At 36.9% G+C, this 16,025-nt stretch overlaps 1 protein-coding gene across 3 annotated transcripts in view; it reads left to right on the forward strand.

Moving 5' to 3' along the window:
* UBE2K (ubiquitin conjugating enzyme E2 K) overlaps positions 1-14,043 on the forward strand; it is a 38,256-nt gene extending 24,213 nt beyond the window's left edge. For all 3 annotated transcript variants that reach the window (XM_074587845.1, XM_074587846.1, XM_074587847.1), the window contains 4 exons: positions 198-280; positions 8,479-8,578; positions 12,199-12,327; positions 12,685-14,043. In XM_074587845.1, the coding sequence (XP_074443946.1) occupies positions 198-280; positions 8,479-8,578; positions 12,199-12,327; positions 12,685-12,759 (387 nt within the window). In that variant the 3' untranslated portion in view covers positions 12,760-14,043. The remainder of the gene's footprint in view (positions 1-197; positions 281-8,478; positions 8,579-12,198; positions 12,328-12,684) is intronic.
* Positions 14,044-16,025: the final 1,982 nt, after the last annotated feature.

The raw sequence follows: 16,025 nt of genomic DNA on the forward strand, positions 1-16,025 counted from the left end.
TTGAACTCTTGCAAACTTGAAGCCTCCTGAAATAAGTGGTATCACAGGTCTTAGTTCTGGTATTTCAGAACTAAGCTTGATATTTCCTAAATTAGCATTTCTTTATATTATTATTAGAAGTGATGCATATAAAATGCTTATTTAATATGCTGTATTTAACAACCGTTTTTGTTTTTTAAAATTGTCTTGTCTTCTAGGTGCGGTTTATCACCAAAATATGGCATCCTAATATTAGCTCAGTCACTGGGGCCATTTGTTTGGATATTCTGAAAGATCAATGGTAAGATTCCATATGGATTTAAATGTGCAAAATCAAATATACCAGTGTCCTGGTTAGGAGGCAACAGCTCATGTTGCTTTTCACTTTGTATTTGTAATTCAAAATCCTGAAAGCTTACAATATTTCAGTATAGTATTTTGAGTTGAAAAGACGCAAATAAAATGATTGGGTGGTAATTTTGGGAAGTACTAAGTAGATATTATATGCATAGAGAGCCTTTGTAAAAATTTTTGCACTAGGGTTAGGGTGAACATGTCATTGTTGTTGATGTTTTGGGTATTTTGGTCGGAGTTAATTTCTTTATTTAGTTAGTTGTTTTTCATTAACAAATGCTACCTATTGCTTCCTGAATCCTGTCCTTTCAGCATCCTGAGGTATATGCAGAAAAAAAGCAAGTGCTTATCTTCATTCTGATTCTTGACTTCTACTTCCAAATAAAAATTAGTTCTGACAGAGCTAAAAAAATGTATGAAGGGAGTCTGGGAGTATAAAAGGTAACAGGTCAGCAATAGGAAAGGGAAAATAAGAGACTGACTATCCTGATTCTGTCTCACAGTTATCACTGGTAATATTTATGATTTGCACCTCTGTAAACCATTTGCCTTTTAGTTGTTGGTGAGTTGCTGACTTTTGATTACTTAATGTTACTGTAAAAGTTTTAATAGCCAAAATCTGTGGAATAGACCTGTAAGTGGCCAAACTGTAACAGCTGAACTCATTGTTCATTTGTTATTTCAAGTGATACATTTGATGTGGTTTAAAGATTGTATGTACAAATAGATATGATATCTAACCTGAATGGAATTAATCTTTGTTATTTTCCTCTCGTCTGCCCCAAAAGAACAGGACTGTAATTCCCCAGCAGATAATATCTAATCCATATAAGCTTCAAATGCTTGTGAATTCAACAACTTCTTCAAGACTGCTATTGGCCAAGTAGACATCAGTGGGGTTTGAAAGAGAAACTCTAGAGCAGAAAGCTTGAGTTGAAGTCTTGCAGGTTACACATCTAGTGTATTCATCATTTACAGAGTGAGAAGATTATGCAAATCATGTGGCACAGGATAGTGTAAATTACTAAAATGAAATAATCATAAGCTGTTGTCTTTTTCATTTCTGGAACTGCGTATTTTTTCCTTACAGCCTCAGAGCACTTGATGTTCTTTCAGGCAGTAGAATCTTTCAACATACGTGCCATGGTACACGGCATAATTTTTTCATCAGTAAAGCCAGTGCACTTTTGTACCTGCATCTAGTTATTCATACCATCCTACGATTACACTGCAGATTAATGGCTCTCTAACTGTGCAAATACCATTTCCTGAGAGATCGTACTCTAAACCAGATTAGTGAATGGGCATGAGGTTGACTGATTCGTTTGTGTGTTGGGATTTTTTTTTTAATTTTTGTTTGCTTGGTTTTGGCTCATTTTGATTTTTTGGCAAAACAAATTTTGGAGGGTGTTTTTAACAGGGGTCACCTCACTGCTTTGAGCACATAAGCCTGCACTCCCAGCTAGGCTTATTTCACTCAGGATAAGGTTTAAGTAGTAAAGATATATGCTCGGGGTTTGGGTTTTTAATTCCATTTTATGGTATTCTTTTATGTATTGTCTAGTTGCTTTACTCATAGTATCAAGGTCTGTGACTTTTAACAGGTATTTTCAAGGCTAATCTTTCCCTACTGAGGCCCCTAAACATCATGTTGCTCAAAAACAACGCTTAACTAGCATTCTCCCCTGGAAATGTTGAGGAGGGACAGTCCCTAGCAGAAGTCATGCTTATTTATTGCATTCTGAATTAAAACCAAAGTAATGTAATAGATTTTTTTTTTAACATTTTCTTGTTATCTTCATATTACTTCAATATGTTCCCTAATTAGTGTTTTCTTTGGAGGGGGATGGATGATCTTGCTTCTGTAGTGACAGACTGGGATTCAGGAGACCACAATTTGCTTTCTGGCTCTGGAACAGGTGGTCTGTTGCCTTTCAGCGTTGCCAAACATTGTGATTTGAAACAGTGTCACAAAATTCAGTGTTGTGCCAAAATTGCTGCATTAAGAGTGAAGCAGTCAATAGCTTTAAGATGAAAGTTTCTGGCCTTTTCAGTGCCTGATCAAGCTAAAAAATACCAAATACCAAAAGGCAGCAAAGACCTAAAGAAATCATGAACTTCAACTTAATTTAATTTTTTTTTTAGTCAAAACAATGGAAATTTGGAAAGGAAGAACAAGAGAGATTTGACTTGTGTTCTTGTTATCTTTGAAAGTTATGTCTTGCACAGATAACTTAATCTGTGTCTTAGTTCTAAAGACATCAAAATACATCAATACCTTCCTTCACCAAGACGTGTACAAAGTAGGAGTATTGGAACAAGAACTTGCCTTCTCTGTATTTAAACCAGCTGGCCCAGGGAGCACCAATATTATGCCACTTAAACTCTTCCTTTGAAGCACCAAGGAAAGAATTTCATAGGCTGTGGTGGTGGTGGGAGGAGGCTTCCTATATACTATAATCCCTTTTCAAATTATTCTTAATGTAGCAATCACTTCATTTTCTAGTGGTGTTCTTTGTAGGTTTTGTTTTTTAATCACAGAATGGTAAATGAAAGTCGCTTGAGCATTGTTGAAGTGCTTGTCAAAGCCTCTGGTCCTTTGGAGAAGAGGAAACTATTGTGGCTCTCTCCATCTTTTCTTGTTTGAAGGATTTCAGAATTGTGATAGATAACACTTTTTTTCCTGAGTATCTTCTTAAAACTTCCTAAGCCATATGAATAGTCAATATTCTTTAAATAAGTTGTTTATTGTTCTTCAGTATATGCTGTTTTAGCTATTTAAACTGAGAAAAGCCCACATCACCATGTTTAAGTTTTCTGTACGTGTAGGTTGAACAATGGTTTGAATAAATTCATAGCTTCATTAGAAAACAAACAAACAGAAAAATCCAAGCAACACTCCCTCAGCCTTGATAATTTAACATCTAATGGATTTCACCAGATATTCAAAGGTAAATGGGACAAATGCAATTCTGAAATATTCTAATGGCTGTGTTCTAGAAAATATATTTAGTTCCACAGTCTCTCTTGTCAAATCTTTTAGCAACGAGCTCTGTTTTTGAAGTGCCACTTCATTGACTTGTAATGCTCTTAACTGAATAATGCTGCTTTTGTTGCTGTATTTAAACGTAAGTCTCAAATTCCAGTGCATATCTGTTTTTCAGTGGGAATCGAAGGACAGAATTTGGGCCTATGGGATGTAGTAGGGTTTCATAAAGAGTTAATAAATTGATTTAATACTCATTTATATATGGTGAATACAAATACGAAGACTTGAATGTGTTGTGTTTTTTTTTAAAAAAAAGTCTCTTCCCTACTTAGCTGTCCCATGATAATAGTTTTCTATTCTAATGAGCATAGTTGACGTATTGTTCTGTATATTGGCAGGTGGTTTTATCGGTTTGCAATGTCTTTAAATGACTTTTTTAATGAGTTTAATTAAATTCTTTCTCCACAATACATGCTTGATGCTGAAATTCTTTGCAGCTGTGGATTTTAGTCATGGTTAGATTTATAAATACCTGTTATGCCAGTTTGTTTGCCGTACAGCTACTATTTGCTGGTAGGATTAAAATTGGAATATGATTTTGTAGAAGGAATATTGTTTATGCTGATCTGATATGACTTTTGTTATGTGGTTTCACTTACTGTAGCCTATATTTATCTTCCAGACTGGTATTCTGTCTCAAAATCGTATTCTTAAATATAAAATGTATCTAATACTGTTCATTGAAACCTGAGAACTAAATTACTTGAAAGCTGTTCTGCATAAATCCCTTGAGCAGTGATTATCAAACAAATGTGTGGTGGCAGTGTGTATGGCTACAAAAAACTCTTGGCTGTTGTAGTTTTGACAGTTGAAATAAAAATGAATAATAAGAATACTTTTTTCCTAGTGGCTGTACTGGAGGATTCACAGTTCAGTTCTAGTTGAGATGCAGAGATCATTATTATAAGAGATAATACAATTTCAATAGATACGTAAGCAACAGCCAGCTCGTCGTAATCATCTTCTCGGGTATCTAAAACTGATGGGTTTTGTTCAGGGTGTTTGAGGAGCACTGAGCCTCTCTAAAGCTTTGAAAAAAATGCAGAGAATATTGACATTGTTTGAAGGAACTCTTCAGCAAGCAGGCTGTCTCCCCCCTCCCCTACACTATGTCAAAGCTATTCTATTATTCTCTTTTTTTTTTTTCTTTCACTAATGGGTGCCCAGTCTTGTATTTCTCCTGTAAATAGTGACTATACAACGGGCTTCACTCAAAGGCCTTATTCATTTCCTCCCTCCTTCCAGATTCCATAAGGCCTTGGTACAAGTTCCCAGAGCTTTTCTCTTGGATTAACAAGCTTAGTTATTTCACAAATGGAATAAATATTGCAGATTACTTTTAAAAAAAAAATAAAAAATGTTCCCAGTAGCTACATTTGGTTGACGGAGTGGAGCAGCAATCTGCTGGCTGCAGCTGTTCTGTTGTTCTGCTGGGTTACCTCTCGAAGTAACTAGAGAGAGATTGTTTCCAGAGAGGAATATACAGAACATAAGTAAAAACTTCCTAAATGGAAAATTACTTAGCCTTTAAAAATGGAGAAGAAAAAGAAAAACTGGCAGTGTTTCATAATCCTCATAGGACTCTCTTCAGCTCATCGAAAGGTAAGAGATTTCTTACCTCAGGCATGCTGGGCACAGCTGGCTTGCTGTGCTTTTTAATATTATCACTGCATTCACCTGAACTAGGGGTGCTCTTTTTTTTTAATGGAAATGCCCCAAGATATTAAAAAAAAAAGTGTAAGTGAATAAAATGTATATAAGCTTTCTTTGTTCTGATTCACTCCACGTTTCCCTTGCCGTTCAACAAATGTAATGCCAATAGAAAGCCTGGTTTTTCGTTAGGATGTCCTGAGTGCAGGCTTTTAGTTCTCAGAGGGACAGTGCTTCCCTGTGGTGAGCTCTCTCCAGCTCACTGGTAGATGTTACTGGCCTTTCCTCCCAGTTTGTAATGTCAAACTCGCAAGCCTGCATAGCAAACTTTAGGAGAAAACAGGAGATAGTAATGCCATGGGACAAAGGCAATATAATGTGACGTGCAAGGTGAATAGATGCTGGAATGTAGGAAGTTTTACTTGCAAAATGCATGATATAAGCTGCCTACTTCTTACTCATGATTGTTCAGGCTTCTTTTGGAGTAGTATACCCACTTCAAGCATTGTATGCCCAAAAAGTTGGGAACCGTAGGAAAAATCCAAAGTAAAGTAACAAGAATAATGGTCTAAGCAAATACAACCTACAATGAAAGATTGGAAAGCCATTTTAGCATGCAGAATATCAAGCATGGTGAAGCATTGAAGTAAATTTTTCCAAGAAACTTTTGAGGCTCCAGTTAAGAACAGATTAGATGGAAGTCTGTCAGGAGGGATACAAAATCTTGCCTTTGGCAAGGAGAAGAGAAAAAACCTAAACCCCAAGCATGTAGCTAGCTTGAGTTACCAGAGGGAATTGCTTGAACTCCATGAGATGTTGCGCATATCCACACCTAGGAATAAACTTTAAATATAAGAAGAGTTGGAAATACCTTCTTTTTCAGGATTCTATTCTGGAAAAATAAATTCTTGAGGAGCACTGGAAAATGCAGAAGACTGTGTATTTTTCCACTTGAAGTTCATGTTAAGGAAAATGCAGTTTTATTCCCAGCACATTCTTCTGTAGCTTGTGGGGATGTCGTGTTGGGGGTGTGTGTTGGGTTTTTGAGTTTTATGCCACTACCAGCATAAAATTTCCTCCAGAACTGATGATGAGAATTGTTTTTGCTCTTTGCTGGTGAGGAACAGGTCCTGCCTTACTAGTGTCTGTAAATGTAGTTCTGGGCAGTCATCTCTATTCACTTTATTCTCCCAAAAGAAGGTAATGGGAAGGAAGAAGAGCTTTTAAAGTACTTGGGAAATGAGAGTCTATTTTTAGTTGTCCCTCCAGTTTCTTCTGGGAATCTTAATTTATGTCTGAAAAATTAAGACTAAGCTACATAAAAAATGACAAGATTTTTTTTTTTTACTTTCTTTGATCAGGAAAGTTAATTGGTGTCCTAAAGGTAGAAAGTGTTACATGAGTATACAATAGTTACACAAAATATGTCAGATTTTCTTTGCTGTTAATCACAAAATTTAATTTCCTTTTTTTAATACAAACAGCAGCTGAAGCTGTAACAGGTTTTATTTTATGATTTAAGGATACTTACTTCTTTAAAAGTTTGTGTCCAATGAGGACTTTGTCGTCTTATGCATGACATGTGAAAGCCATTTTGAGACATGAGACTTGAAAATACGTTGTAAACTACATTTTTAAACCTTTTTACATATGTAGCTAAACTAGTCTAGTCTATAAACTTATTATTTTAGAGTTTGAGTTCTCTGAGCATATAGCCATCTGTATATCCAAATGGGTAAGATATTTATTTTTATTACTCATTTTGAAATTGGTATGTCAGAACAGACGTTCAAGTCCCAGTATGCTTTATGTACAAATCTACCAACATAACAGATGATCGGGGACTGAAAAGGCCTAGCAGTCTTGAAAGCCAGAGGCGGCTGGAGCCAGCACAGAAGTTGTTCTAGATGTCCATGTCACCTTTGGTCCTTAGCAATGCCTCCTGCTCCCCAAGGGATATTTTATACTCCCAGAAGGTACCATGTAAATGGAAGTAAATTGCACATAAATGTGGCACAAGTGTCCATGACCCATTTCATGTAGTCTTCTTTTTTTTAAATAATGGCAGTATTTTCAGTTGTCTCTAGAGTAGAAGGATTTCTGTAAAGGAAAGTGTGGAACGGCTTTTATTTGGTGCAAGTAACTACAGTATCGGTTACAGTTGATAGATCTTTCATGTGAAGTCTAGCTTTAAAACTATGCTAAATAGAGTAATAAAATTACTTAACTGGGAAAAAAGACTTCAGGTTTTATAGCATGTGTATGGATGTGGTAGCTCCTGAAATTCACTGTGTAAAAATAAAAATGGTGAAATCCATTTGAGCATAGTAAGGCCTGAAAGACTTAGTATTCTGTGACACCTGAATGCTGGAATAGTAAACATGTTGCATTATGTCTATTTAATGCTAGCATAGCAGGTACCGCTGTGAATTACGGCATCAACGCGTACATTAAATAGATTAATTTCAAGACAGTATAAACCAGTAGAGATCACAAAGAATAGGAAATTATAAGAGTAAAATAGCATAGGTACATGTAAAGCAAAAATATTTCTATGTTCTTTCACTTCTTGCTTTCGTGTATGTGATTTAGGTGTGGAAAACCAAGATGCTTTGTACTTTTGAGTTTATGTCTTAGCTAGGCTCTCATCATGCAACTGAGGATATGTTTCAGTAACTAGGTGTTCTTTATCTGATTAAATATAATCTTGCTAGTTAATCCCCAGCTTTGTTTGTAATTTAAAGAAACGTTCTTTGGCTTGGAAGAAGCATTCAGCTTGGAACCTGAAATACTTGCATTTAACTAGAAGAGAATCTGAAATTCTGTGAAAAAAATTCATTCTGTAATAGCCGAAACTTTTTATTATTATAGTAGTAATTCATCATGTAAATTGTTAAACGTTGAAGTGAGTATTAAAACCGATGCAATGCAAAAGATATGTAATGTGTAAAATTCCTTATCTGTTACAAGTATTTAAAATGCAGGTCACTATTTCTGTATATGCTATTTCGCTATGAAGAGTGCCAGCAGAGGGAGCACACATGGGCTGCCAGTTCAGTACCTAGACCTTACGCAAGGTGCTGTTACTGGGAGTAAGGAAGGAAGACACAAACTTCAAATTGGCTTGGTTTTTTTTTTTCTTTTGGATGAAGTTAATTCTGAAGTTAGTTCTGTGTAGTGGGCATGATCAAATGTGTAGGTCAAAGACTGTGTTTTCCAAAAGCTTAAGAAAGCATTGTTAATAAGTAAGTCCACGTTTAAAACCTTATTTGGATATATGTATTGAATGGTATTCTAATACCTATAAGCTGCAGTGGTTTAAAATTATGATTCTTAGACTTAGAATCTGTACACATACTCTTATGTCCTCTGTGATACTAGTACAGCAGAAAAGGTGAGTACAGGCATGGGAGTTTGTAAAGTCATTTTCAAATTTTTAATTTTAGGGCAGCAGCAATGACTCTAAGAACAGTGTTGTTATCGCTGCAAGCGTTGTTGGCAGCTGCAGAACCAGATGATCCACAAGATGCAGTAGTGGCAAACCAGGTAAGGTACTCAGTTGGCTGTGAATTTGTAACACTTCTGTAACCTTTGCTAACTCCGATTGCGTCCCAAACCTTGGGGGAGATAAAGATTTTAAAGGATTTTTTGGAATATTACCTTACAGTAAGTGTGAGTTACTGTGGTGTTTTGTGTTCTTCACTCTTTGGATTCCAGAGTAAGTAGCAGTACAGTGTCAGGAGGTTTTTGTTAGTTTTATTCCTTATTTAGCTTGTCAGAAATGTCAAGAGATAACAGCATAGTTAAATGAATTCCAGTATAACTTGCCTTTTAAAATCTAAGGCTTCTAATATAAGAAAACCAATGTTGTATTGATTTGAAATGAGTTTTAACTTGATGGTGTTCATTGGATTTGGCTTGGTGTGTAGCTCCTCTTCCAGATTACTATGAATATTGTTGAGCATTGTATTTGTTTAATGTCAAAATTTTATGAATAGTGACGTCAGGTGAATTACTGTTGTGTTTAATCCTGAGGAGCAATTTATCTGAATGGAGCATCCTATGTATTTTACCTTTGCAAGTACTTGGGATAACTATTAAAAATCACTGGTTGTGTTGGTATCAGCAGAATTCTATAATCAACGGGGTTTGTTACTTTTCAGACAGTAGCAATAACTTATAAAAAAAAATAGTAACAATAAAATGTCAACTGGATCTTAGGCCATACCAGGACTGACATGGTTCTACTTAAGGTATGGATGAAAGATAGGAACAGTCATTCCATAACTTCATAATCTGACGACAATTTTCAACAAAGTCCTGAGAGAGAGAGGCAGCCTGGCTTCCCTGCTGACTGGTAGTAAGGGTACATTTCAGTAACAAAAGAACAAAGAAAGTAGAAGGTTCTTTCAACATCAGTCTCATCTATTATCTCCTGTAAGTCAGGACCCTCCAGGATAGGGTGACAAAGTGTGTGTTTCTTCCCTATAAAATATGCGTAGGGTGATAGATCAGCAGTTTATCAAACCTGTCAGGATTTGGAGGGAAACCCGGAGCTTGGAGGCAGCCCATTGCACCACCGGGTTGGGGAGAGCTGTTTGCTGCTGCTGGGCTCGGCAGTAAGTGCGGAAGGCTTGCGTGTGGGGTTCTGCAGTGCTCTAAACCTGCTCTGAGCAAATGTCCCTGAACAGCTGTCAGACTGAATTGCTTTACGCAGGGAGAATTGTTGCGCAGGCCGGCAAGGCCACCAGGCATGTCCCTGCACCAGTTTTTCCTTGCCGGATGCACGCCCTTGCTGTCACACTCCCTCTTTATTAAAAAAAAAAAAACCCACTTTTTCCTTTTTTTACAAAGAACAAGAATAGTGTTTACCATTTGGGCCCCGATGGTAGAATTTTGTGTGGGAATCATAACCGTCTTGTAGAAGGACTTGAGCTGGAAAGAGGTTTTTGTTTTTTTTTTTCTCAGGCAGAAAACTTCCTGAAACTTCCTAGATTATGAAGAGCGATTTTTCAGGCTGCCTCTTGGGTGCCTGTGGGGATGTGTCCAGCAGGACTGATGCGGGGAGGGTTCAGTTTCTCCTGTTCCCTGTAAATACCCGCATGAAAACTATACTGGGGTTTGGCCTTGAGTTAGAAGCATGTATATGTAAGTAGAAAGTGATTATAATGTCTTTGAGGGATGTGGTGGTAAACACCCAGTTCCCTCATGTGTTTTATCTGGTCGTGAGGTCTTTTTTTAGTTTGTTTTGGGGTTTTTTGTTTGTGGGTTTTTTGTTGTTTTTTTTTTTTTTAAAAACAAAAATTCTCAAGGAGTTGGTTATCTTCCACACTCCTTTTTCATTACGTTAATTTACTAAACTATGTGTTAGACTACTAAGCCGTCCAGGTAAATGGCAGTGTCCTACAAGCTCTGGAGCTGAATCCCAGGGAGCACACAGGGAGAGTTCCTGTTTGAATAATGGCAGTATTTTCAGACACCTGCCACCTTTCAGACACCAGCTGTCTGGTGTGAAAACTACTTCAACTGGTTGCTGTTTTTTTTAAGTACAGCAACATTAATTGCCTCAGATTCCTGATATAGCGGCATCAGTAAAAGGTGCCTTTAGGCTTTTCTCAATTCAGTGAGAAGCTAGATTATTTACGGATACCTAAGTAAAGGAATTTTATTTATAGAACACTAAAAGCTAGTTCTGAATAAAATGCAGTTATGACTAATCCATTGCATTTCATCTAGTGCTTTCTAGGCTTGGCAGTGTTCTCAAAAATATTTTAAAAAATTGGGAGAAGATCACTTCAGAACAGAAGAATATAGTAGTTCAGGATGATACTGATGCTTAGCTTAATCCTTCCCTTTTCTAGTCATTACAACCAAAGCGATTTATTACAGACCACTGTATTTATAACAGTGAGTTATTTCTGACAATAGATTGTCTTCCATGTTCTAATGCCATTAATAATCAAATGTAAATATACAGATCACTTCCTGTGGAGCAGAATTAGTGGGAGGCGTACAACGCATGCAGTGCAGTGTAGTTTGAGTTGCTGTAGGAGAGATAAAATGAAATGTACATCGGTTAAAAAAAAAATGTACTGTATTCACTTTGACAGTGCTTTATAGATTTAATGATTGTTTTATGTATGAATAAAATGCTTAGAATGATAATCAGCCATGTTTCTGTCCTTAAAATGCATCTAAATACTTGAATAATATATTTCGCAATATCTTGTCTTATTATTTAGTGCTAAAATGCATTATATCTGAAGATGGGAATACTTACTTTTTTTAATAAGTGTAATGATAAAGGGAAAGAGTCTTTTTTAAATACAAAAACCAAACTTGATATTACATAGAAAAGTTGCTAAAATAGGAAGCTTGTCTTGCTCTTCTGAGTACAGTTTATGACAGATGACCTACTTTCTTGGCTTTTGAGTTCTTGGTGCAGGCCGAAAACTCTCTGTGATAAGGTCCATTCTGTTTATTAGAAAACTTGTTAGTGACGAGATTAGTGCAAAACAATATTTACATATCCCGTGTGATTTTTTTTTTTTCCTGGTAAACAATAGCTTGCATGAAGAGTTGTCGCTTCCTAGCTTTTTACACACGCTTACCCATTTTTCAGCCCTTCTTTTGTCACATACGCTATCAATATCCTTATTCTCAGGAGGAAGCCTGGTAGTAAAATGTCAGCCCTGACTGAAAAACTGCAGACCTACTTGCGGTGTATAAAACCAGGCACATTTTTAAGTGATGAGAGAAACTCATTAGAGTAGTATGCAGTATGTACTTTCAGGAGATGTTAACATAGGGATAACTTGTGCTCTGCCACACTGAATATAAATTCTCGGTAGCTGTGCTAAATATAGCTACTTTGCTTTTGATCAGTGCGATTGAGAGCAGTACCTGATTGGACACATGAAATACCTATAGTGTGTAATTAAAACTATAGGCAAATTCATTAGATGAACTGCTTGCGTAAGTTTACTCTGTCTAATCCTCACCTCCAAATTTCATTTCAAAAATAGCAGTATGATCAGTGTGAAACACACTGTTGAAGGTACTGTAGAAAGAACGATGGATTGGAATCTGCCATATCATCTTGCTTTTTGGTTGGATTGCTGAGTTGATTTAACTTTCCCCTTCTCCCCCCTCTCTCTTTTGTGTAGTACAAACAAAATCCAGAAATGTTTAAACAGACAGCTCGACTTTGGGCACATGTGTATGCTGGAGCACCAGTTTCTAGTCCAGAATACACCAAAAAAATAGAAAACCTTTGTGCTATGGGCTTTGATAGGGTAAGTATATATAACTTAAATATTTTTCAGTGGGGGCAGAGCAAGTGTATGTGTATAAAACCAAGGAGTCATTAGTATACTAAAGTAGATTTGCTACTTCCATGACCTTTTGTAGGTCTAATAATTCTGTTTTACTAATTATTTTTAAGAATCAGAGTTTTAAAATACTGTGTTATTAGTAAATCTTGTGAACTACCCTTGCCTTTTTTGAAACACTTTTTTTCTGTAAATTATTAGTTAGGATTTAACTAATGGTAAACTAACATGTTCTGATTAATCTGTGAACTTTTCATTCCGCTTCTCAGAGCTGCAGGTTCGCACACTGAAAATGTTATTGCTTTTGTTTTCTCATTGCAGAATGCAGTAATAGTGGCCTTGTCTTCAAAATCATGGGATGTAGAGACTGCAACAGAATTACTCCTGAGTAACTGAGCCATGTAGAGAGAGCTGCTTCAGTAGTCCAGCTTGCCCCTTCTGGAGGAGCATCACCATCTGTTATTTTTAGGATTCTATATAGATTCTCTTTTAAAACTGGCACTCTTGCCTGATGATGCTATCTAGGCACTATTGGAGACTGAAAAAAAAACCGCTCTGTAAATAAAGCTAATTAAACGTCTGTGTAAATTTAAAAAGGGGAAATACTTTAATTTTTTTTCTTACTAAATATTGTAAAAATTCTTTGAGCTCAGCTACAATAATAGGGGAAAAACATGCCTACTTTAGTGTTTAGCAGCGTGACGAAGACTAGCAGGAACTTGCTTCAGGATTTTGATTTAGTAATTCAGAAAGCAACATTTTTGAGTGTTAGTCATCAGAATTGTTGGTGCCACTCATCACAGCTATCTTACTGTTTTTAACATGGATCCTATGTGCCTGTGGATTGACCTATATTTGCATGCTTGTACTTAATAGACATATTAGTAGGGTCGCTGAAGAGAGCACCATTGAAATACTCGAGTGTTCTTGTAACTTTTTTTCCTGAAAGACTTTGAAGACTTACCCAAAGTTCCAAATGGTGACCTATTCAGAACCGGTTTCTTTCTAGCTTATGAATTGGGAAACCTGATTCTCCTCTCCCTTACATCATGCAGCTAAAAATCCTCGCTAGATTATGTTTCATCATCCGTGGGTATTACATGTACCATTTACAGTAGTCTAGGCTCCCCTTTAAAGAATATATTTTGAATTATCAGTAATGATTTTCATTCATCGTGTTTTCTACACAATCTCATAAGGAGTATGCTTCGATACAGCACAAAAAGATGGAGCTGGTTTATTTCCTTTTTTTGGTCTTAAATAGATGTAAAATGTTCTTCAGTACATTCTGGATAATACGATTTCACTGGGTTTGAAGGAGGAAAAAGCTGATTCTCTAGCCTACTGAGAATTAAAGAAATTTTTCTTTGAGTACTTGATATGATGCAATCAGCTGTTCTTTTGCAGCGGTTTTCTAGCTTTATTTCTGGCTTCAATTTAGGGATTGCTTACCAGGTACTTTAAAATTCATCCTTGCTTGCGTTTTTCTCTAGTTGACACATGGAGGCTGTGTTGGTGTTTTTACTGTACATACTTCAAATGCACATAGAAGTAGAATTGTGTTCTCAGTTTAGCTTTCTTTTTGGATTGATGTTTCTGATAAACGAGAACTGAAATCTTACCTTGGCTTGTACATACAGTCAGTCTTTTTATTCGTATTAAAATGACATTTCATCCTGAGTGCAAAAGCTTGAAAATTATTAGTTTTGCAACTTCAAACACTAGTACATCTATTTAAAGAGAGCGGTAATGTCTCTGTGAATATGATGCTAACTTTTGAGAATATATCTGACAAGGAAGCTCAGAGAAATCCTGAGACTAGAGAGTGGGGATCGTGGATAATGGAGTACTGTATAAATCATCTTTTCCGTGACACTTTTTTTTTTCAATCCTAAACAGTGGACTAATGGGGTGGGGAAATAGATGTCTGTTTGGGATTTTTCTGTAGCTATGAAGTACAAGTTGAAATAGTTTCACACTTCATAGGCAGTCTGTTTATAAATCATACTGGAGGAAATCAGGAACATTATTGTTGTATCTGTTCAATACTTGGAGCATAGTGGTAGGGGAACAGAACCAGAAAAGAGAGCTGTAGAGACCTGGCTAGTTCAGGGATCTTCCCTCTACCGCTCTGTCTCACGTGTCCAAACTTTAAATATTGCAGGGCACAGACAGTAAATACTTTGAACTCATATCGGTGCAATACTAAATGCATTTGCTTAGTCTTTTGACTTACTGCTTTTTAAGGTGTAGTCAGTGATCAGTTTTCTTGGGTTTTCTTGAGTTAATGTAAGTCATTTGCAATGATGCCAAAGGAAATGAGTTGTTTTGTCTTTCCTTATATTTATTTATTTTTTTTTTAACAAGAAGCTGCTACTGTTCAGCTGGTTTGTTAGGTGAAAACCAGGGACGGTAGGAAACTACGGCACAATGCCACTCGTGATAATCTCAAGTTGCTGTCTTTTCTGTTATACAAGCTAAGAACTTCTTGATTACATCAACACTTTTTTTTTTTTTTTTTACCCTGGTGGTAATTATAAATTGCTGACTGACTTTCCCTTGTTCTTCGCTGCTATTTATCAAAAGAAAGAACTTGGAAATCATTGTCGGGGACATAAAACTTCTCAGTTATGGGCTTCTTGAACGTGTCTTTTGATACAATTAGTCTCCTAAGAACAGCAGGGTTTTCCAACAGTACATGAAGGGACAAAGGAAGCCAGGGAAAGGGGGAGGAGGAGAAAAGAGGAGATGGTTCTTAGGTGAGCATGGTCACCTCTGAAACTGCCTTGTTAAGTTTTATTTCTCTCATGAAGTTACCTCATTTTCTTCTCTACTGCAAAACGCTCGTCTTCCCCTTTCCCCTGTCGTATAGATGTTGGATACTGGTTGTTGCCCTCCATCCATGGGCTTGGTAGCAAAGATATTTTGACGCTAGCTCAGATGCTGGCCAGGAGGGAAGCTTCTCAAGAGCTGAGCTGGGAAGGAAACGTGACCCGGCATTAAGGAGACATCTGTGGTCTGAAGTCCCTCTGAATTTTGACGTGTGAGTCATTTCTGAGGAATCTTTTTGTATTCTTGGTAATTATCAGAGTTGAATATAGGGATAATGTTGTACCAGGTTAGTTTAACTACAGCTGGGGCTGAGCCCTAGGGATTTTGCTGTTAGTGTTCAGTTTATCATTGTGAGTTTGTACATACAAAATGGTCGTTCTGTTCTCTGTGTGACTGAACGTTGCTGTATTCAGGGCCCTGAAATTCACAGAGGTGGGGTTGCCCCGCAGCCCACTCCGGCTGCACATTTACCACTTTCTTACAACAAGAACGTAAAACATGGGTACAGTTGCTTTCTAAGTACAAATAAGTCTTGCATTGTCTTCCTCTCTTGTGTAAGACGACAGCTTGAAACAGTAATTTGGAAGTCTAAATGGCCTGGTTTTTCTAAACAAGGTATTGGTAATGAAGCTTACTGATTGCCAGGGCATCGATCGGATTTCACTGCTGAAGGTTTTAACATGCATCGAGCAAAGCGGTTTTACCCCTTGTTTGTTTTGTTGGTGGGGAACAAGAAACTCCTTTTCTCGTCCAGTTCCTCGAAAAGTAAACTGCGGCTTTGTTCAAAGGTGGAGAAATGCCCTTTCCTGTTGCCAAAAGCCTCCGTTTTC

Source organism: Larus michahellis, chromosome 5, assembly GCF_964199755.1.
Source record: "Larus michahellis chromosome 5, bLarMic1.1, whole genome shotgun sequence".
NCBI lineage: Eukaryota > Metazoa > Chordata > Aves > Charadriiformes > Laridae > Larus > Larus michahellis.